This window comes from Manacus candei, unplaced genomic scaffold (genome assembly GCF_025592945.1).
Source record: "Manacus candei isolate 608988 ecotype Guabito, Panama unplaced genomic scaffold, ASM2559294v1 h1tg000050l, whole genome shotgun sequence".
NCBI lineage: Eukaryota > Metazoa > Chordata > Aves > Passeriformes > Pipridae > Manacus > Manacus candei.
In genome coordinates this window covers 12,620,364-12,642,766 of record NW_026138098.1, presented here as the reverse complement: position 1 = coordinate 12,642,766, position 22,403 = coordinate 12,620,364, and the positions used below count along the sequence as shown (strand labels likewise).

The 22,403-nt window shown below is 44.2% G+C and overlaps 1 protein-coding gene across 2 annotated transcripts in view; it reads right to left on the bottom strand.

The window, feature by feature from the left end:
• COL17A1 (collagen type XVII alpha 1 chain) overlaps positions 1-22,403 on the bottom strand; it is a 60,149-nt gene that overhangs the window by 6,248 nt on the left and 31,498 nt on the right. Inside the window, exons 10-48 of one of the 2 annotated variants that reach the window (XM_051800679.1) lie at positions 21,761-21,904; positions 20,955-21,026; positions 19,917-19,988; positions 19,503-19,568; positions 18,083-18,244; positions 17,691-17,780; positions 17,507-17,551; positions 16,770-16,919; positions 16,119-16,331; positions 15,504-15,542; positions 14,525-14,551; positions 14,023-14,049; positions 13,477-13,539; positions 13,201-13,305; positions 12,647-12,709; positions 11,964-11,999; positions 11,769-11,822; positions 11,360-11,395; positions 11,127-11,162; positions 10,645-10,707; positions 10,273-10,308; positions 9,824-9,895; positions 9,438-9,464; positions 8,732-8,767; positions 8,165-8,200; positions 7,854-7,934; positions 6,841-6,876; positions 6,065-6,145; positions 4,811-4,864; positions 4,648-4,689; positions 3,806-3,862; positions 3,574-3,633; positions 3,020-3,046; positions 2,891-2,932; positions 2,677-2,733; positions 2,262-2,309; positions 1,492-1,605; positions 1,097-1,234; positions 430-513 (exon numbers count right to left, since the gene is read on the bottom strand). In XM_051800679.1, coding sequence (XP_051656639.1) covers positions 430-513; positions 1,097-1,234; positions 1,492-1,605; positions 2,262-2,309; positions 2,677-2,733; positions 2,891-2,932; positions 3,020-3,046; positions 3,574-3,633; positions 3,806-3,862; positions 4,648-4,689; positions 4,811-4,864; positions 6,065-6,145; positions 6,841-6,876; positions 7,854-7,934; positions 8,165-8,200; positions 8,732-8,767; positions 9,438-9,464; positions 9,824-9,895; positions 10,273-10,308; positions 10,645-10,707; positions 11,127-11,162; positions 11,360-11,395; positions 11,769-11,822; positions 11,964-11,999; positions 12,647-12,709; positions 13,201-13,305; positions 13,477-13,539; positions 14,023-14,049; positions 14,525-14,551; positions 15,504-15,542; positions 16,119-16,331; positions 16,770-16,919; positions 17,507-17,551; positions 17,691-17,780; positions 18,083-18,244; positions 19,503-19,568; positions 19,917-19,988; positions 20,955-21,026; positions 21,761-21,904 — 2,691 coding nt within the window. The remainder of the gene's footprint in view (positions 1-429; positions 514-1,096; positions 1,235-1,491; positions 1,606-2,261; positions 2,310-2,676; positions 2,734-2,890; positions 2,933-3,019; positions 3,047-3,573; positions 3,634-3,805; positions 3,863-4,647; positions 4,690-4,810; positions 4,865-6,064; positions 6,146-6,840; positions 6,877-7,853; positions 7,935-8,164; positions 8,201-8,731; positions 8,768-9,437; positions 9,465-9,823; positions 9,896-10,272; positions 10,309-10,644; positions 10,708-11,126; positions 11,163-11,359; positions 11,396-11,768; positions 11,823-11,963; positions 12,000-12,646; positions 12,710-13,200; positions 13,306-13,476; positions 13,540-14,022; positions 14,050-14,524; positions 14,552-15,503; positions 15,543-16,118; positions 16,332-16,769; positions 16,920-17,506; positions 17,552-17,690; positions 17,781-18,082; positions 18,245-19,502; positions 19,569-19,916; positions 19,989-20,954; positions 21,027-21,760; positions 21,905-22,403) is intronic. The other variant, XM_051800680.1, reaches the window with a different exon arrangement.

The following is a 22,403-nucleotide window of genomic DNA, read 5'->3' as shown; positions in this document are numbered from 1 at the left end:
AACCTAAAGAGAGTGGGGAAGTTGGAAAGATTCAGTGAGTGAACAAGGTTTAGTGGGAGGGAGACTGGGGAAAATTGTGGGAATTCCTGAAAAGGAAGGACATAGGCAGATGCCACTTAGACAAGGAGGGGAAGGGAGGAGAGAGAGTAAGAGAGTTCTAACTGTGGGTATGAAAAGCAAAAGGGTAACAAAGGTAAGGAGACTTCTGGAAAGCAGGTGAACTCTCCAGTACAAGACACACAAATCTGTCTCAAAAGAACATGGAAGGAGACTTCACAGGTCACTCAGCAGCACCTATGGCAGCCCTTTGCCCTCTGAAGCAGGTGCAGGTAACTCCAGCTGGAGGCAGGAGACTGGAAGGGAAAGACAGATCTCCAGGATGATGGGATGCTTTACCCCTAGTCTCACATTCCCTTGAGGGTCACTTACGCTGCAGCAGGTCCAGAAGTTCTTGGTACAAAATGGATGTAGTTGATGCTGAGCTGGCAAATGACTCATAGCGACCTGAAGAGCCTGTCAGAATGAAAAGGTTTTACATCAGGATGAGACAGAAGTTGAAGAGGGGTCAGGAGGGGACAAAGGAAAGCTGAATTAATCCAGTTTAACTGGTAGAATGGGCTTCTCATGCCCCCAACTATGAATCAGTTGCTATCTCATACATCCTGGTTGTCTACACAGCTGTGTGGTCTGTGCTCCTCTGACAGTTTCCAGGCTACTTCCAAAAGCTCTGGGAATTTTCATTTACTTTAGCAGGGCCCCAAGCCTACAAGACAACCCCAGAATACTTGGGACCGCATATACAAAATGAAGGCACCTCTGTTTGGGTCTTGGGGTGTTAAAGGGTCTAACAGCAAATGTTTACTGTGAGACATTTTAAACAGCAGCAACTGCTAGTTAATCTAACCATTAAAATAGGACCAGGCTGAAAGGGCACCTCAGCTCTGTGGAATCCTGGGCCAAGACTGCTGAAGATGAGTATGGTTGAGGTGCTGCTATTTAAAGACTGTTGCTTCTCCTCTGGTTCTCACCTCCCAGGTGCTGTACAAGCTTAGCTGAGAGTATGGCTCAGTACAGAGCTTACCAACACGGTGCTTACTTGTCATATAGCTCATAACACGGGTAGCCAGCTCTGCATAATCCAGGGTCATCCCATCTGCAGTGGTGATAACTCCAGGTGGGCCTGGAGGGCCTGGTGGGCCCTGGGCACCAGTCAAATAATGTCTTACGTTGTCACCTAGGTAGGAAGCCCAAGATAAGCCCACATCAGTAAGAGGGAAGACTGACTATTTGCACAATTACCAGACCTGGCAAAGAACAGGAAAACAGGACAGTTCTGCAGAGGCCACAGTGGGCAACAGCACTTCACAGTATTCAACAGAATTAAGTCCAGAGTAATAGGGCTGCTGTTTCTAAAGGGGGGACAAAGGCTCAGGGAGCAAAAGAGTGATAGGCATGCATTGCTGACCACAGCAAAAATCTCGTTATACTCACTCTTCAGGTAGTCAGTGATATACTGCTGAATCTCTTGAGATGAACTTCCACCTGGGCCAGGAGGACCGGGTGGCCCAGGAGGTCCTGGGGGCCCCTGAATTTGCCTGGATCCACCTACAGAAAGCATTGTAAGGAGAAGGAATGGTTTTGGCATGGTTGCATTAGACTAAGTGATGCTAAAGTGTATTTGCATCAAGCCCTTCCAACATGTCTGGAAAGACCTTTGGAAATGGACTAGGGAGGGGCTCCCCCTCCATCTCTAAACACAGTCTGTGCATGGGCTATTTGGAAGTATAATGTCTTCAATTATTCCAGCATCTTGTAACTTAGCCCATGCAGCTCTGCAGGGCTGAGTCCAGAGAACTTTGAATGGGCAGAACTGGTCAGTCTGTGCACCACAGTGCAATGCTGTGCAGAATACAGATGGAGATTATAAAGCACTCAAGCTCATTAGTCTAACCTCACTGCCCCGCTGCTCCCAATCCCAGTCAGCCTGGGCAGCACCAGTTCAAAAACCTACTCACACAGAGGAAAAACTCTGGCTCAAAGGATTCCCAGTAAGCTGGAAAAAAGAAAACTAACAATTTTTAAATTTTATGATTAAAGGAAAGCTGTGCAAAAAGAGGTTTTGGACAGAAATCCCATCAGCATTATATTGGCAACCTCACTGGTAAAAGTCAAAGGAGCTTTTTCAAAGTCTCCACTGGCATGTCAGCATTCCTTGTTAATATCAGAGCCTTGTTAATATTAACCATCATCTGGCCTCTTACCTCGAGATGCTCCTGGGATGCCGGGAGCACCTGGGACACCTGCTTCACCTGAAAAACAGTGAGGGAAGGGAGACAGACAGTTGTAATGGGGGTCACTGCATGTTACATAGCTTGGTCATGTAAAACAGTTGAGCTAAATGTTGTCCGAGAAGCAACTATCCAGTCCTTGTAATGATTGTCTTGAATTAACAGCTTGTTGGGAATAAGGAAGAGGCTACAGCAGCTTTCCTGAGCCTTCTGTGACCTGCTCAAGTGCCTTGTGCTCAGAGCAATTCTATTGCCATAATCCTGCTCTGCCTGAAAAGGCAGGGAGAGCACAGCTGTAGTTACCAAAGGACCAAGTTCTGTCAAGGTCTCAACCTTGCTTGCTGTGTGAGGCCATCAGCAAAGAAAGAAAGAAGATTTTAAACATCACCTTTTGGTCCAGGTGGGCCTGGTGGGCCTGGGGGACCCTGTATGGTGACTCTTTCACCTGGAAATTGCAGAAGGAGAGTCAGAGATTCACAGGAGTAAAGTGGACAAAATCCTGGCTCCACTAAAACCAAGCTAAAACCAACAGAGCAGAATTTTGCCCCTGGTTTCAGCCTAGGGGCAGTGAATTCAAAAGGGGATAGGGGGCACAGACTAACCATGGGAGGAGAATGCTGAAAGGCCAGGTTCACCCGGTTCTCCTGTGTGGGACACAAAAATGGAGGAGCAGTTATATACACAGGCAACCTACCCTGAACCCCACTGACACCTTCTGGAAACCTCCTTACCCGTGAGTCCTCGTGGGCCTCGTTCGCCTGTAAATGGGGGAGCAGAGGAACAGTGTTATTAGTTGCTTTACTCTCCTCTGCAACATCCCAGCCCACATTGCAGCTTATTATCTTGGCCTTCAATTTGCAGGAGAGAAATGGGTAAAGGTAGTGGGTGCCACGATTTCTTGCCAGCTGAGATCTGAGCTACAACTCACAGGGACCCCTCCTTCCACTGACTTAGTCCACAGCGCATTTTGCAAAAAGACTGTTCCCCTTCAGTGGCAAATTTGAAGCTCTGAATGCTCTTGAATCTAATGGGCTTGAAAAGTTGGGATGGGATTACAGTGATTGCCTTGCCACTAGTACTGGAGGCCAACAAATTTCTCCATAAAAGACTGACTTGTTTTATGGCAGACAGGAGTCCCTACTTGGTGACAATTGTGCTAAGCTTTCTTACAGCCACAGAAAGGCAGGATGCTTCCTGCCCATCCTTCAAGCCCATCCTTCCTTCTTTTCAGTCTAAGGTGGTGAGATCCATCTAGCACTTTGGTGAGGCAGCAGGATATACCCACCTTGGTCTCCCTTCGGGCCTGGTGGTCCTGGTGGACCTGGCGGGCCTGTGAAGAATCCTTCTGTAATTAAAACAAAAAGATTTCTTCATGATATCCAGCAAAACACGACACCCAACAGAATATGACACAAGGTTTCTCTGGCTCCACCTGGTCCCAGCCAAGTATGTGCTCTCTGGAACCCCAACAGGACATTCCCAGGGCACAGGTGAGAGAATGAGTGATAAGAACCTACCTGAGGTGGACAAGGAAGATCCTGGTCTCCCTGGTGGGCCTGGAGGTCCTGGTAATCCTTGGCAAAAGAGACACAAAAAGGCTTCAGGAAAGATGAGCGTCAGCAATGTATGTAAATGCATGTCAGAGCTGCTACACCTCCAGCCACGGCCTTAGCTCAAGTATTTCCCAGTGGATGTTCATATCATCCTTTTCTCCACACACATCTATCCCTCTTAGTTAATTTTCATTATAATTTGCCACTGTAGCAGACAAAAGACAGAGAGACTCTTTTCTTTGTGGTACAGGGTGCCTATGGCAGCTGGCCTTCACTACAGTGAAAGGGAATGTTCATACACCTGACCTGCCCCCTCTTCCTACTGAGCAGAGAGCAAGGAATGGGTTTGTGCTCCTGTCTCATGTCCTCCTTCACCTCCCCTGTTCTGGTTGTTGAAGGGAAATCTATGTAGGAGGGGGAGTGGGGATATGTTCCTCATGATAAGAACCTCCCCATCTGTCCACAGCTGGAAGTTAAGGCTGGAAAGGTAAGAAATAAATATGGAATTGATTGCAGTTACTTCCTTTGGGAACTTGAAAACTTTGGGTGTCTTTCCAAAAAATATGGCTTTTATGAATACTAATCTGGCTGGAAACCTCTGCCAAAGCAAATGTCCTCTGTTAGGTGGCATCTTGCTGCAGTGAAATTGTGTTAGTAGGAACCCACTATGGGACATATTGCTTCCAGTAAAGTCAGGCCTACTAAATTCCACCAGGTACAAGATCTGGGATACTGAAAGGCACAGAATAGAGGCACTGGAAAAACCTCCCACTTTTCTGTTTTGTTTCAGAGGAACATGCTCTTACCTGGTGGACCACGAGGTCCAGGGAGTCCCTGCACAGATTCACCTGATGACAAAAGAAACAGGGGTATTATAGAATATTTACTCAGCAAAGTGCATGGCCCAGAAATGTGCCACATGTGTGAGCACCCCCCTGCTTAAGTACTGAGCTCTGCTGTATTACCTACCTGGTGGTCCAGGGGGACCTGGTGGTCCTGCTCGCCCTTGTAAATCTCCCAGCACTGTGCAAAAGAAACACACACAAACAAGGGAAAATTGTTGCTATGGAGCTACTGCTGCTATGGAAACTCTATTGATAGATTGCTGTTAGAAGTTCTTACAATCAAAGGTGGACTAAGGCAGGACCTGGGTGACCTAAGCCAAAGCTGAGGAAGAGAAGACAGAGGATATATGTGTTTGCCAGCCTGAACGTTAGGATATGAAGCAAAACAGAGTGCTGAGCAGGCTGGCAGCATATTGGACACAGGGAGGAAAGTAATGGTTGCTGAGGGAAATAGCAAAGGACTCAAAGGACAGAGAAGGAGGGAAAGAACTTTCAAGGAGAAGAAAGACTGTTTAAAAGAGAGGCAAGTTTCGATAGAAGAACATAATGCAGACATCATTTAACAAATAGCTGCACTGTGTTATCTTGATTGTACTGTGAGATGTACCCTCACCTCCCAGTTAAGGCACAGACTCAAAGTTTAGTGATGTTGAGATCCAAGACTCCTGAATGGGAAACGGGACAGTACTGCAGCATGGTCTGAATCTACATGGCCCCATTCAGATGGTGATCAGGCAAGGATCACTTATAATTGTATGCCCTCTTTTACCTTGCCTCTGCTGCACATTTGCAGAGGTCCCAGACCCTAGGAACACTGACTGAAAGCACATCACACGTCTAGTATTGCACAGAACAAGCAATCTTCTTGGGATGTTGCTAAACCATTCTGTTCTGCTCCACTTATTTTCATCTTAAAATAGCATTTGCTCCCCTGTGAATTCATCCTCTAATTTGCAGAGAGATTATTTCTGTTGTTCAGATTAACATGTCTTTTCAAAATGGTCCTCCTCTTGCAGATGGCTTCACATTCATATTGCACAGGGAACTGCCCTGTGTGAACACAGTGGCTAAAAGGCCAGGCTGAAACCTTTCAGCTCTGTGACCATCTCTGCCATCAGCAGCTGTCCACCAGTCACCATTCCTCAGCTTCCCTCTCTGTGACATGGGCCTGGTGCCATCTACCTCCTTCTGAAATGACTTTGAGATGCACAGATGAGAAGGAGGGCAGATGAGGCAGTCCCACCACCAAGCATAGACACACACTTGCCCTGTGTCATGTTGAGGAGAAAGAGGTAAAGGCATCTCCTGGTAGCTGAGAGCAGGCCTTCAGGCTCTGACATGTCTCCAAGCAACGGATTGGAAAGGCAGAGCCACTTACTTTGAGATGCTAATGACGAGACTTCTGTTTTGATAGTTTCTACCACAGCTTCACCTGGGGATCCCTTCTCACCCCGTGGACCTTTTTCAGGAAAAAAAAAGAAAATCAGAAAGTGAATTATGTAACTGAGAGATGGTGATATTTTGTACCCACTCCTCACCTCCCTGACAATGGGTTCAGACTTTTCTTATATGAAGTGGGAGCAGTCCCCAGCTCTGAGGGATACTGCATTCCAATGTGGAAATTACTGCAGAATTTGCTCTAACAGAATCATAGAAAACCAGAAGAGAGGTTCTAAGGGGTCAGCTCTGTTCAGGCCCTTCCAAACAGATGTCTGTCCAACTGGCAGTGGTTTCACAGTGACATTATTCCCAATTGGGTCCTAGTTTGTTCTCCTGCCTTTCAAAATGGCAGGAGGTATCCAGCTGGGCTATATCCCCTATCACAGAGAGGCAACTGCACTTGAAAAGTGCCTTAGAAATACCAGTCCTTGGAAAAAATAACATAAGGAAAAACAGACATTTGCAGCATCCACAATACTCTAGCTCTTACCACCCTCTTACCCCCCTCCTTCTTCCCCTGGGAAAACAAAAAACAATAGAAATTCTTCACAAGATTAATTAAGCCAAATAACGCAGAAAAATGAACTGAAAGGAAGAAATCTGCAAACAAAAGGGAGAAGGAATGTGCCAAGGGCTGAGAGAATTAGAAACAAAGGAAAACTAACGAATTCCGTTCTCTTAAGAAGCATAATCAAAGCTAATGGACAATGATACCTTGCTGTCCAGGGAGACCAGCTGGGCCAGCAGGACCTGGTTTCAAAGGAAAAAAACAATAGGTTTTGTTAGGTTTTCCTGGTTGTATTTTACAGTAGCAGGAAAGAATCAATACCCTTTTATAAGAACTAAGACTATCAAATAATGTACTTTTCTATACAACTAAATGAAATTGCTATGGGGTATGAATGAATCAATGTTCCATGTATTACTTGAAGCTCTGGAGAAGACGCTTATTTTCCATCATTTGGCAGTTAAAGTGCTTGGTGCCTCTCAGACTGGGGAAATAAGCAGAATGCCACTGACCACAACAGAAATGCAACAGGCATCCTCTTGCATTCTCTGCTGCAAACTGAGACTGGCTCTACCAAACCAGGATTAGCTCCAGCTATAGAGCTGAAGAGGCACAGAAGTGCCCTGAGAACCAGGGCTAAGAAACTCTGCTTCCTGACACCAGCATGTGGAGGGCAGTGTCTGACCAGGGACAGAGGAACCTGAGGACTGTGTTCGTGCATGGCCAGAGTACGTGTGTGTCTGTGTCTGAAAGATTTCCAGATGCTCATGAGGGAATTCTGCTGTCTTGAGTTGAAAGCTAAGACTGGAAAACAAGCACTTCCTGATTTCAGTAACAGTGCCAGGAAAGGGATCAGACACAAGCCTGCTTTCCTGAGCAGCAAAAGAGCTGGATTCTACTCACTGGATTTGACATATCACTACTTTGTACTCAATAGATCAAAGGATAACAACAGTGTGCCCAGTTTTTTCATCTTCTTGTCTCTCCCTGCTGTCCTTCTTCCCTGTGATCTTATTCCATTTCTCCCTTGAGGCTGCTGCCTTCCTAACTCAGCCTGACCCTGGTCCTTCTGCAGGGAAGGGTGACGACCATGAGCCATCTTGCCCCCCAGACAGGGCAGTCTAGCAGAGACCATGAACGTTATACATTAAAATAAGAACTGGATGCACAGCAATGTAAGCTGCCTGCAAAATCCACAGCAGGGGAGCAGCTTCCTCACCTGGAACACCTGGAGGTCCAGTGGGGCCAGGTGGGCCTGGGGGACCTGGTGGGCCTGGCAGGGTAATAGTTGATGAGCCCTCTGAAAAACAAACACATACATTTGCACACATACAGTTATCTGCACACATCCTGTGAATGTGTAACAAATCTATGCTTAAGGAATCCCACATCTATCACAGGTGTATTCTCCCAACACAGGGAGCCTCAGTACAAGTCTGACACACGGTTGAGAGGAACTGAGGATGCATAACAAAAACCAGAGAAAATCTCCAAAAGCAGAAGTGTTTGAACTCACACAGCACTACGTACCAGCATTTATGACTTTTCCTGGAGCTCCAGGTTCTCCTAGGAAAACAAAGAGACAAAAGATGAGCTTCTTTTTGGGGGAAGATCTATAACTAGCTCAATGACATTATGTTATTAAACATGTAATTTCTGTTCTCTTTGCCCCTGATCTCTTGCCTGAGAAGTTATAGCACTAGAAGGTCATGGGGGAAGTAAGAGAGCCCAGTTAATCCAGAGATATCCTCTGATCAGCTTTGCAAGCATGACATCTGCCAGCATAGGTAATAGGCCTTGATTTATCTGAGGCAGGCACACAGCTTCCCTTGCAGCCACCAGGCATCACACTCACAGGCTCAGGGCAGAACCAGGCGTGCTAAGGTTTTCTCAGTGAAGAGCTGTCATGACTCAGCCCTCAGCAGATGCCCTCCCTGCCTTTCCTATATGCTCAAGGAAGCTATGGCTACCGCGTTTCTCAAACCTCCCCTTCCCAAAGCCACTAGATGCCACTGTTGATCCAGGCACTGGTCAGCAGAGCAGCTAATCCTCGCTAAAATAAGTGAAAAGGAGCATTAGGGAAGAAACAAAACTCACCTTTAGCCCCTGGTCGGCCTGGGTTGCCTGGAAGTCCTGATATGAGGTAGACAAACAATTTAAAATGGTTAGTACAAATATTGTTTGCTGTACTTCTTCCAGGTGCCTCAGTTGAGTTTCACCTGTGGGTTTATAGGAGCTCCCTATTGCACATCTTGGCTTTCAGCATTATGAGCATGTTCCTGACAGCATGTGGAGGAACAGATTGAGGTGGTAGTGTCCCTGGGCTTCCCTGCTCCCACTGCTCCCTAGATGATGACATTGCTCCCTAGATTTACCTGTAGCTTCTTTCAGGTACAGCTACCTGTCCTGATGCTCCTGGATAAATTCCCTGGTGAACTGCCTCCCAGACCACCACTGCTTACAGATGTCACACTCCCTGTTTTCACCTCTCTTGCTACATACTCTCCCTTCTGTTTCTGCAACTAATTAAAAGGACCTTTCAGTGATGCACAGGGAACGTGTTATTCGTCGAAAATTATGTTTTGGGGGAGGCAAATTTTCAACACTCCAAGGCTCTGCATTGCTCAAAATCTATACACCAACCACAAAACCCTTCTCAAAAGCCAAAGGAGATACAGAAACCTTGAGATATCACTTTGGAAGCCCTGAGCAGTCCAGAGGGAAAACTACAAGAGTTTTCTGAGCCCATATCCAAATGATATGGATAAATATTGATAAATTGGAATACAGTGGAAAAGCCTACCTGGTGGTCCTTGGGGTCCTGTGAGACCTGTCAGAAAAAGGCAAAAATTCTAAGGTGTGCAAACAAATTTCAAGTGTGAAAAAGATAGACAGGGACAAAAAGATTACATTTACATGAAATTATAGCACACAATTCATAAGTGTTGCAAACTGGCCAAGCAACTGGTATGTAAATTGAAGGTTGGCTCTTAGCAGCTGATGTTTGCAGTGTGTATAATCCTGGGACCATGAACAGGTCTAGATTTCCATGTATTTTCTTTTCATCACCATCTTACAATACAGAGATCCTCTGCCAGCCTTAAATTCAAATTAAGACTGGAAATTGTTGACAAAGACATCTGTGCTCCTGACTGAGCTAAAAGCATTTTTGTTCTCTGTATGTTTTACCTGGCTCTCCTGCATCTCCAGAGGGTCCTGGAGGGCCTCGGACACCTGGCATTCCCATAAGACCTGGTTCACCTACAGATATAATAATCATTAACAAGACAGAAGTCACTGACTTACAATCTACCAATCCATTCAAGCTTGGCCACCAGCTGTGCTGCAGCACTTTCTACCCATTGCATCCTCACAGCCACCTGGCCATTTCCAGCAGCGGTGTCTGGGAGGGGAACATCAATGACAGAAGAGTTCTGTAGTGAGAAGAACTCTCACAAGTTCACAGGCTACTCCATTATATGTCTCAGTTCCATGCTTACATGGTTTGACTCTACAGTTCTGAGACAGCAAGATCCCAGAAGGTGAATCTGCTGTCATCTTTCTTCCACCCCTTTTAGAAATCCAACTCCCGCCAAGTCAGAAAGTACCTGCACTTCTACGTCCAAGGAATCCCTTACCTTTTTCACCTGGCTGTCCATCACGGCCAGCTTGTCCTGTTCAAAGGAAAGAGATTGTCAGGGACTACTGAAAAAGTACCACAGTTGTCCTGTCCTCCTCCTAAGTGGAGCATAGCCCTAAACATAGGAGTGGCTTCTCATCATGTGGCATCTGAAAGAAACCTTGGCTGCAGTTACTGAAGATCCAGGAAACATTCATGCAAAACTTAACTGTAGGATACCTTTTCTGAGTGCACAGACTACTGGGAGCTGTCTAGAGAAACCAGTGTGATTCCACACCTGTGTTGTTTCCTTGTCTGTGCTCACAGAAACACACTCTGGGTGGCAGTGACATTGCCTCACATATAAATATAACTGCTTTCTGTTACCCACCTGCAGGTCCTTTAGCCCCTGGCTCTCCTGGAGGTCCAGGCATTCCTCTTGAGCCTTGTTCACCTGTAGCAAAATAGTATGAAAATGAATCAAACAAAACTTGGTGAAGATACAATTTATGACTGTCAGATATATTTTCTGCTTTGCAACTGAAAACCAGTATTGACAGGATGTTCAGAACTCATGATCCATGATTGTCTCTGGGCATTAGAAAAGCTCAAGAGATGTGTGAATACAGGGTATTGTGAGGCAGGATTTCCCTAAAGCTAAATACAAAGATTGCTACCCAAGATTACTGGAATCAAGAATGGGATCTATTTGTTTATAACTTGTGTGCAAAAATAAAACTCCTACAATCAGTAACATCATTATACTTTTTCAGAAAGCTAACTGGAATTGGCTGGACTATACTTTTTTTGAAAACTCAAATAATGCACATGTATATTAGATAGGCTGCTACTCCAGTGTTCCAATCTACTGACCTGTCATTCCACGAGAACCCTTCTCTCCCTGATCACCTGTGATATGAAAAAGGGAAGGATTATGTGATATTGTTTCACTGTAAAATGTTTCCATCAGAGATAATAGTCTGCTTTCTGACAAGAGCACAGAAGAGAAAGCCAAAGAAGGATAGGGTTAGTACCCATGGACAGTACCCATATCTAAAGGACTCTAAAGAAAATAACCACAAAAGATAACGAATTGATCAACATACCTTTGGGCCCAGGAGGTCCACTGGCTCCTTTCTCACCTGAAAGACACATTGAGGATTGAAGAATAGTAATTGTAAGTCATAAGGGAAAGAAATTTCATGCATCAAGAAAAATCATGGGGAATACAGATCCTCTGATAGCAGACAAACTCAAACTGAAATTCCTTTCCTTCCATACAGCTCCATCCATCAAATGCATTTCCTCATCTAGACTACTCTATTACCTCTGTGTCTCCTGTATTTCTCAATATTTGCTTGCAATCACTAAGTTTGGTTTCTCCCCCCTTTTCCTCAGTCTTATGCTTTTGTTTGCCCATAGCATCAAAATCAGATCAAGTCTGCTGCTCAGAGCAGTGCCAGCAAAGCACATCAGCCAGTGCTGCTGTAAATGGCAGGGGGAAGAGAAACTTACCTTTAGCACCTGGGAGACCTGCTTCTCCTCTAAATCCTTGTAGGCCAGGAGGACCTGCACAAAAATGAAACAGGGGTTTTAATTCATCCAACTCACCACAATTCATCACTGAAGCAGAAAAACTGTGAGAAACTGTCACTCTGTTTTTGTTTTCCCTAGTCTCTAGATGCCATAGCAAAGGAATGCAGCGCTCACCTGGAGGACCTTGTGGGCCTGGAGAACCCATCAGACCTGTGAGTAAGGAACACAGATTTTCTTTCAGTAACATCACAATTAGAAAATGAACAAATCTATTTTGGTTTGCCGAAGAACATCCATAACCCAATAGATGTTCAGCAGATTGGAATTTCCCCAGCCACTGGAAGAATTTGCATCACTGGCATCCTCAAAACGAGGACAAATTTACAGAACTTAGTTCTTTGTGACATTGAGGAAGTGTTTTTCCCTAAAGAGACACAATCCTTCCATCTTGACTGAAATGCTGAGATCTGTGCTTCACATGGGACCCATTTTTTACAGTACAATTTTTATCTCAGTTACATGGAATGTAGAGCTGTAACTCTTTAAAAGCTTGTTAGGGAAATGGACTTTACCTTATTATTTCTGAAAGCAAAGAAAAAAACAGCTGGAAATATCACACACCTTAAAGACTGGTGTTTTGAGAAACTTCCCTGCCACTCCCCATTCTCATGAAAAATCTCTAAGAATTTATTGCTGTAAAGGTTATGTGTAACAACTAAAGTAAATTTTATCTAAACTGAGATCATTAGTTCACTTTTCTGGTTATTGCAGAGCAACACAAGTGAAACAGGAAAGTTGGGGTGCTCATTTACTCCTAACCACTCTGCTAGGTCCTCTCTCTCCATCTTCTTATTTACCTTTTAGGCCAGCAGAACCTGGGGGTCCAGGTGGCCCAGGAGGACCTGGCTCACCAATAGCACCTGCAAAATAAGAGCATGAACAGTCACAGTAGAATGTAATTGTACTCTCATTTTTTCCTTATCCCATCTCCTGTTATTCTTTCTCTGGCAAGTGTCATGAATAATCTGCTGGTTGGTTCAAAACGCCCAAACAGGCATGCATTGTTCAAGAAAAAGATATGAGCTCCCTGGGCTTCAGCAAGACAAGTCCCCCAGCTTTGGTGACTGGGATAACAGGGAAGAAGACAATCTCTATAGTAAAGAGTTTTTGGTTCTGTCAAACTCAAACTTGACTGTCAGATCTGGCAAACCAAAACAACCCTTGTTTACCCATTATAAGTTTGGCAAAAAGAATTCTTTAGGCCATATTCGTCTATACTGGTAAATGTCTGATGTGAAATCTGGATTGGAATAATGAAATCAAATTCTGCCACTGAGGTGTTTTATAAATTGGGAGCAAACTCCAGCTTTTGTCCATCCCTGCTTTATGCAACGAGACACCTGGTTCCTACCTCTGTCTCCTTTTTCTCCCAATCCAGGTGGTCCTGGCTCCCCTCGAGGCCCTGGTAGACCCTCTCGACCTCTTTGTCCCATGGGACCTTCTATTCCAGGCTCACCTACAGGAAACAAATGCCATGTAAAATAAAGTGTCTACAGGAGGCCTTGGGCAAAAGGATTCATAGCCACCTCCACTGGGGAAGGCAATGGTCACACCAGTCTGGTGCCTGTATTCCCATGCCACTGTCAATCAGTTGTGAAAGACTCACAGCATTGACAGAAAGCCTTACCCATGCTGCCTTTCTGTCCTTTTGGTCCTTCTGGTCCTTGATGTCCAATTGGACCCGGAATGCCTGGAAAGAAAAACACAACAAATGTTCAGAGTTCTTGACTCTGTACCATGAAAGAATAATATGCAAATTAGGAGAACCTGAAGCCTGGAGGGATTAATCAGCTGAGGTAAAGAACACATTACTCAGAAGGTGGGCACTTGAACAGGGATGTCTTTAGAAGAACACAATATATACAAGCACAAGGAAATTGGGCTAAGCACTTATGCAGCTGTAGGACTCTTTCAGTGGTAGACGGGGATCTTCACAACCCCTAATTCAGCATGTTCAACTAAGTGGAAGTCTGGCCAAGGCCTTGCTTGTAACCAAGTCTCTAAGGGGCATCTGTAGCTCAGCACCAAGATATTAATCAAGTGATACAGTCTATGCTAAATATCGACTCTTTAGTGAACCACCCTGAGCTAGATCTGCAGTGCAAAACCTGTTCCTGCCTACAGTAATGTCACTAAATGTCCTCCCTCAAAGGGGAATTGTACTATAGCTCACCTGGAACACCAGGAAGTCCTCGGTCTCCTGTAGAGACAAAGAAATAAACAGTCAGTGGGAAATACTGTCTTCCCTGTTTGTCACTTTGGCTGACCCTCACCTCCATTAAAGTAGTTTATGTTCCTAGGATGTTTACAAGTTTTACCGTCTCCCTTGTATTTATGTAAAGAACTGAATCATTCAGACCATGCAAAATCCTCTGAAGCACTCTGTGCTTCACATTGTGATTAAACCAGGTAGAGCCTGGCTTCAGGAATGACTTTCATCCAGGTGAAAGAAGTTCTAAATTCAAAGTGAGATCTGTTCTCTTTTCTACTATGAACTCTAAAATGTTCTTTGCCCAGAAGAAGAGAAAAAAACCCCAACCATTACAACAATATCTGAACTAACAGATAACTAACATCAGTTTCTCCAACTTCTGGAGTAGCAAAAGTCCGTTTGCTACCCAGACCTTATGGCAGGCTGCCAATCTACCTGAGAAAGCATGTAACTCCAGACTCACCTTTGGGACCTTGCACTCCCATGTCACCTGAGAAAAGTGCAAAAAAAGTTGAATCAGGACACATCCTGGAGATATCTCCTACGACTACTCATTCATTTTGGTTTTCTAGTTGCTTTCCCACCTTCACTGAAACATGAAGGAGTTAAGGGTGAACAGGGACACTTCATAATTGAATAGTGCAGGATCAAACCCATCCCACTAGTGACAACCATAATCTGGCCTTTCATATTGGCACAATGCAAGATTTGGCCTCCTATATTGTTTTGCATGGGATCAGAGACTCTACAGTTTACATGGAAAACTAGCTTTAGTTCAGCAGGACCAGGGAAGTGATCGTCTCACTGCGCTTGGCACTGGTGAGGCACCTCGAGTGCTGTCTCCAGTTCTGGGCCCCTCACTACAAGAAGGGCATTGATGTGCTGGGGTGAGTCCAGACAAGGGTAACAGAGCTGGTGAAGGGGTTGGAGCACACATTCTGTGAGGAGCAGCTGAGGGCGGAGAAAATGAGTCTCTGTGGAGACCTTATCACTCTCTACAACTCCCTGAAGGGATGTTGTAGTGAAGTGGGGGTGGGTCTCTTCTCCCAAGTAACAAGCAATAGGACAAGAGGAGATGGCCTCAAGCCACACCAGGGGAGGTTTAGATTGGATATTACAAAAAAATTCTTCACCAAAAGGCTTATGGAGCATTGGAACAGGCTGCCCAGGGAAGTGGCTGAGTCACAGTCCCTGGAGACACATAGATGTGGCAGTCAGGGAGACGATGTACTGGTGGACTTGGCAGTGTTAGGTTTACATGGACTCCATGATCTTAGAGGTCTTTTCCAACCTAAACAATTCTATGATTCCTTTTGTTTAAGCATAAACCATCTTCATCTTCCTCACTGCCCCTTGCCCCTTGTGGCAACATCCCCTCCAAACTTGTGCATTGCCAGAACCAAGGAATTGGACAAGGGAAGAGAAGGACTATATGGCTGTACCTTTCTCACCACGTTCTCCTTTCTCCCCTCGGAAGTAGCCTGTAAGAGGAAGTGAAGGGGCTATTAGAGTGCATTACACAAGAGAGCAGCTACTCATTTCACGTACAAGGATCCATCTATTTGGATTTTGAGGCTACAGGCAGCACAGTAAATTTTTTTTTACGAATCCATGAAACCCATGAAAGATGGGAGAATGTAGGCTTGTCTTTTGTCAACCTCTTTCCATCCTCTGCTAAATGGAAGCAAATAATCTTCCCCTTGCTAACAAAAGTAGCATGAGAAAAAAGGTGTGGGTTCATTTTTCTCTACAGGTTTTCCAAAATGGAAAACACACTTGCTACAGCAAACATGACATATCCTGGCCCAGGATGGCATGTCTACAACTTTCTTTCTTCTCCCTTTTCTCCTGGATTTAAGGGATGCACCACCAATGTTAGAGGCAGCACCCTGAGATCCAGCATAGTCTGTCTCTGAGGATAGGAGAGGACACTACTTTTGACAGACTTCATTGAACTCAAAAAGTTCTACTCTTCAGGCCCATGGGCAAGCAAATGCCCCCTTTCCCCTTGAAATCATTTGGTCTCATGCAGCATCACAGGTATTGAATTTGCTCACCTCGTTCCATTTCCTTGTTCAATCTGCTCTTCACCATCAACCAGACCGACTCTTCATTTTCATAAGGGAAGGTTGAGGAGGGTGAGATACCATGAAGAAAGTCTATTCTAGCATCCTTTTCTAATTTTGAATTCCCTTGGTTAATTGCCAGGAGGCCACCATTGATTTTTTCCAGGTCTTCCACACGAGATTTCAGCTTTCTCACTTCTTCCGCTGGAAGGCCAAAGGAAAATGCTATGGAATATTCTGCCACACATGCAGGTCTGAAATACCTTCTGCTATCAGCAGGGACATGGCAACACTGTGTCAGATTGCTATGGCCAACGAGTTTTGCAGAGTTCTTTGTATCCTTTTTTTTCCTAGAAGGGATATCTGAAGTTTAAATGGCAATTTAGTCCCAGAGCTGTAAGACCTCAGATCTCAGGAGCTTTCCTATCCTGCTCACTCCAAGACTAGATAACTCCTCATCAGAGGTTTATATTCCTCATCCATTCTTTCTGTCCATTTTTAATATCTTAGAGGCAGTCACCATCAAGCTGAATGTGCTCCTCAGTTCCCTGCCTTGGTATCTCTGGTGCTTGGCCTCTTTGCCAGCTTATATCCTCTGTCTTTCTATCCCATTCACCATTTTGTTCCTCAGTTATTTCTTACCCAGAGCAATGAGTCCAAAGAGCAATCCAAGGAGAAACAACCAGGCTAGAAGCAAACCCAGGAGCCATTTCCACCAGGTACAGCAGGAACCACAGGGACACCAGGATGGTGCTGATCCAATTGCACCCCCCCCATCACCACTTCGTATTTCTGGAAGACAGAAGGAGCAGTCTCCTGGTTAATGAAGAGTTCCTTGACTTCAGAGTTAAGAATCTCTTACAATAAGGATACCAAGTTCTAATCCATTATACAAAAGGCTAGGAAAAAATATCTTTACACCACACTCCGCACATGGTGAGTGTAATTCTAATCCCTGTGGAAGCCAGGAACAGTATTTCCAAAGGGAATTCCAACAGGAGATAACACCCAGTGCATTTTAAAATAACAGCTGAAAAAAATTGTCTGCTTGGGGGTCAATCTTTTGGACAGATTTGATCCAAAAATGGCTCAATAGTCAACATGGTCTGTCTGAGCCCTATCTTCCCCAGAAATCTGCCCTGGTAGCAGGATGCAGTTGAACTGTCTGCTATCTGTTTTTCTCTAGCAATAAAAGATTACCTCAACTGCCCACTCATCTAGAATCAAACCACTGGTACCAATTTCTCTGGTAGCCTCCTGAATATTTCCTCTCTCTGATGACATTGCACAGAGATCACCCATGTCCCTCAGGAACAGTTGCTTTTTGTATATTGTGCTTTGGTGCTTCTTTCAATGAAAGTCTGAGTTGTGTCACTTACCTGCATAAGTTTCTTTGTCTCTTTTTGGCATGGATTTCAGTCCTCCTGTTTTAACAACAGTAGAAGAGATTTTACTAATCTTACTTCACACGACAAAACTTAGAGTAGGGGCTTGAAAGGGAATGGTAGTAATGGAGACAAAAGGAAAAAATTCCATTGCATTTCCACAGGGACAAACTCTTACCATTTGCATCTGATTTTAGGCCAGTATCTGCAGCATAAGAGGAAGAAAATCCCTGCTTCTCCTTCTTCAAGGTATCATCTGCAAAGGATCCTGAATAGGAATCAAATATAATTAAAAACATTACATCGGAAGTTGAACCAGGCCTATCTTCTTTCATTGGTAAAATGCATATTTTTATTGGGAAGACACAATAGCTCTGCCTGTTAAAACCAGATTTAGTTTTTTTGCTCTCAAAGCTCCTGAGCTTTGTGAAATATCCACGGCATGCTCTGGTGCTTCAAATGCAAAAGCTAGACCCAGATTGCAGGCGACATGGTTAAAGGTGGACTGCCTGACAGAACTTCACTTCTCTGTCCTCAGAATACACACATGTCCCAAAAGAAGGAAGTTACCTCCATTAAGCCCAGTGGCAGAGGCATTAAAGACTTTGCCACTGTCCTTTGTCATGACCAAGAGCTCCATCTCCTTTGCTGGGGCATTCTCCTTCTCCAGCAGCAGGAACTTGCAGTCTTTACGCAAAATGTCATCTCCTTGGGAGCTCAAGACAGTTCCTCCTGGAATATTGGTAAAAGGTGATAAAGAAGAGGAGATGAGTGTGAGTTCATAACTACATGCCACACCACTTTGGTTCATTAAAATAGGTAGTCACATCGTGATTGGGGTTGCCACCACTATGAGCACCCTGTGAGAGACACAGTGGTCCCTGAAGCTGAGAGCTGTGCACATCACTAGGGTTCTTTAGAGATGTGTATTTCACTAGCAGGGAAGCAACTGCTACCAGGAATGGAGAACATCTGGAATTCAATCACATATGGGAGTGATTTGTTGAATGACCTCTCCACTTCTCAAACACACTTACTATGGAATCATAGAAACCCAGCCTGAGAGCGACATTCAGGGGTCAGCAGAGCCAGCACAGCCCAAGCTGAGGAGCTACTCTGTAAAGCACAAAGCCCTCCACATACTTGAGAGCCAGGCAGGGTTAGGAGACATTAAACTACAGTTTACTGAGGTTTGGCACAGGCCAAACAAGGTTCAAAGCCATCACTGTGGTCACTCTTGTGCCACTAGGCATTATCAAGTATGCCTGGCATGGTGTACAAATGTGAATTTGCACACAAATTGACACAACATAGAAAATCAAGATAACCAAAATAGTATTATTCCATTACTTTAGCAGAAACCTGGAGTAAACCTTTGTTAGAAATGTTATCATAACTTCTGTGGTCTTTACACCTATTTTTAAGCCTCATCTTTGCGAGTCCTTGGGTTACAAAACAAACTTGGCTTTCCTTACCAAAAAAAAAAAAAGAAAAGTAATTTATAACTCAGAGTTGCAGAAAAGAGATGGAAAAGATGAATTTCAACTGTTCAAGGACAAAGGGTACTAGAAAGATTTCAACTTCTCTCATTTAAAAAACCCTAATCTGATAACATCTGATAACCAATTCTTTTGGTTTTGAGTAGTTGAAGCTGGTACTACTGCAAAATTATGTTCAAGAGCAACCCTGCAAATGTTTTGGCTTCAAATGAAGTCCGTGCTCCTCTATCCAGTTTCCTGCCTGCTGAACAGAAATAGCTGCAATTAAATAATCCAAATCATCACAGGATGGGGGAGATCTGAATCAAATCAGCTCATTTGTTCATTCTTAACTTTTGACTCACTTTCTTTTCAGAAAGATACTGGTAGGAGACTTGGCTACTGACAAGTTTTGCACCTGAGTGTCACTCAGCTGGCTGAATCTCTAATTGTTTTTATTATGATATGCATGTACAAGGCCATACCCAAGCAGCTATAAATGACACATTCACCTGCTGAGGCAGACACAGCAGTGCTTGCCGTGGTGTTGCTCTGAGAAGTGTTTTTCATCCCATATGCTGCAATGAAGAAATTCAAGAATGACAAAGATGAAGGATGTCAAGGGATCAACACACATCAACCTCGGGCTGCAAACCATTTCAACAATCTTTTCTCATTCAGCATACCTAGGACAACTCAAACAATTAAAGGCTTCCCCAGACAGCAAATCTCTAGTGCATAGGTACTGGGAGCTGTTCCTGCACATGCAAAGCAGAGGAAACATTGCTCAATATCCCTTCATATCGCACCAAGAAGATGGTAATGAGGGATCTTCTGTCAATAAGAACTTTCTAGTCACTACAGAAAAGGTGGGAGAAGGCAGCACACATTGGTGGTCCTTTCTCCAGGCTTACTTTGTTTCTGACCTGCAGAGGCTGCAGTAGCATTCTGGGTCACGGCTGAAGAGCCTGGAGACAGGTTGTTTTGAACTCCAAACACTACAAAGAAAAACATTGCAATGGCAGTTATAGGGATCCCACAGCACAGGTGGTAATCTGGCTAAAACCAAACCAAACCCAGTGATAATAATGACCTCTCCCGACAAATTTCACCAGCTGTTTGGAGGCATCACAGGCCTAACCATTTCTTCCTTCAATCACGTTGCTGTATTGATATTGTTGGCCCAGGACAGTAATGATGACCATTTTAAAACATTATCTTGAGTTATATTACAAGGCTATTCTCATGGCTGCATGGACATTTTTGCAGGTGGGGCAGTTGGGAAAAAGGAAAATTTAGCAAACTGGCTTGGACTGACTAAGGGAAATTTAAGGAGATACCTGCACACTGTATGTGTCAAACTACTGCCCAGAGACAAGCAAACAGCTTGGAAGGTAGCTCCTTTGGTGTCAGAATCACTGTATAGACTGCTCTTGTACACCCTGCTCATCACGCAGTCAGAGACCCTGCATGATGGCACTGTGCAGTGCAGACAGCATGTGTGACTGTGAAAGGCAGAAACGTGGTTTGGTGACATTGAAGAGAGTCTGCCAGAAGCCGTGAGCCAGGTGAAGCAAAGGGAAATTACAGGGAAAACTGACAGAAAAGCAGTGGGCCTTTATGGACTAGGACATAGGAGTTTGTTTCCTAAAGCATTGCCCTGAGTTGTTCTAGGGAAGAAACAGGCTGCCCTAACAGGTGTCTTTCAATAGACAAACAATTCTCCTTGGAAAATCTCTACTTTTCCCTGCCTCCCAGACAAAAATAGACAGGAGCTAACAGCAGCTACACTGGGCCAACTCCGAATAAACCCTCCGTAACTGAATAACTGGGTGTGCAGACAAGCTGCTGACATTGAGATGAGGAACAGGAGGGAAACTGGGACATAGGCATTATTTCACTGCACATGTCTGCCAGAAATGTGTTGCTGTCAAAGTTTGAAGAGAAGAAAAGAAAAATCTGACCTGTAGAGGAAGAGCTCAGGCCTGCATTCAGAGTATGATTGCTGGGAGCCAGATTATTTGGAACACCAAAAACTGCAAAAAGAGGAAGTGAAATGTTATTACTTCTCTGAAATAAGAAATCCAGTACCCAAAGGTCAGTGGCACAGTCACAGAAATTACGATTCAACTTGGAAATGCAATTACTGAAAATGCATAATAATTACACAGGGGAAAAATCTTGAAAACTATGACAACAAACCACCATTTTACTGAACTGACAAACGAGAAAAACTCTTACCTCAAACAAGTTGTAATCATGTTACAGTGAGAGAAAGCAAAACTTTCAAAAGTATGCCATGATAAAGGTTTGTGTGGTTTTTCTCCAGAGATGGGAAATGCAGCATTTAAAAGTGGGCCTTACCAGGTATAAGCACACTCAACTCTTACTTATAACATTTTCAGTGTATGAGTCACTCTTACAATGGGCCAGGTAATCCAATTTAATTAGAGTCTGAAACTAATTTTTAAGGGGAATGTGAGCTTGACCTCATTGATAAAACTATCAACAAAGTTTAGCAACAGTCAGACAGTCAGGACAATAGATCCTCACAAAGAAGGATTTTCAGATACAGTCAGTGTAAAAGCAGAGAGCACCAAATTACAAAACAAAAAATCAGAAAAAAATCAAGCATATCCCTTGCCATCTCGATTCTTCCATCATTTTAGTTCTTGCAGTGCAAAAAAACCACAAACACTGCTTTTGACCCAGTTTCAGGTTTGAGTTACATCCTTCAAACCTAGGCAGTACAGGTTGGGATCATCCATACCTGATCCTGTGGAGTGAGACATGGCATTGATCAAGGAGGAGCTGTTATGGTATCCACCAAGGGAAGACCCAGCAGGCAGAGTGGAGGACCACATGTATGAAGGGAGGGCAGTATTCAGTATGGTTGTGTCATATGTCCCTGACACTGTAAACAAACAAACAAACACACAGAAGTGTTTTCAATGAGACCAGGCTTGTGGCTTAGCATGCACTGCAGATTTATATGGTAAACAACTTCATCTGCCTTAAATTTGAATCACCCTTGTGGAATCAACACAAAGACTCCAAGTTAATGTGGTGTAACTGACCTCAAATGTCAGGATTACAGCCCACCCAAATTTTAACCAATGGAATAAAGACTGACCTGGTAGCATGATCATTCACCTTCCACTAGACCAGGTTGCTCAAAGCTTCATCCAACCTGGCCTTGAACACTGGGGCATCCACAACTTCTCTAGGCAACCTGTGCTACTGCCTCACCAATCTCACAGTAAAGAATTTCTTCCTAACATCTAAGCTGAACCTACTCTCTTTCAGTTTGAAGCCATTCCCCCTTGTTCTGACAGTACAGTTCCTAATGAGTTATTATCAAGTGGTGTTGCCAATAAATCCAACACTCACTGAAATTTTGTCTTCATTGCTAT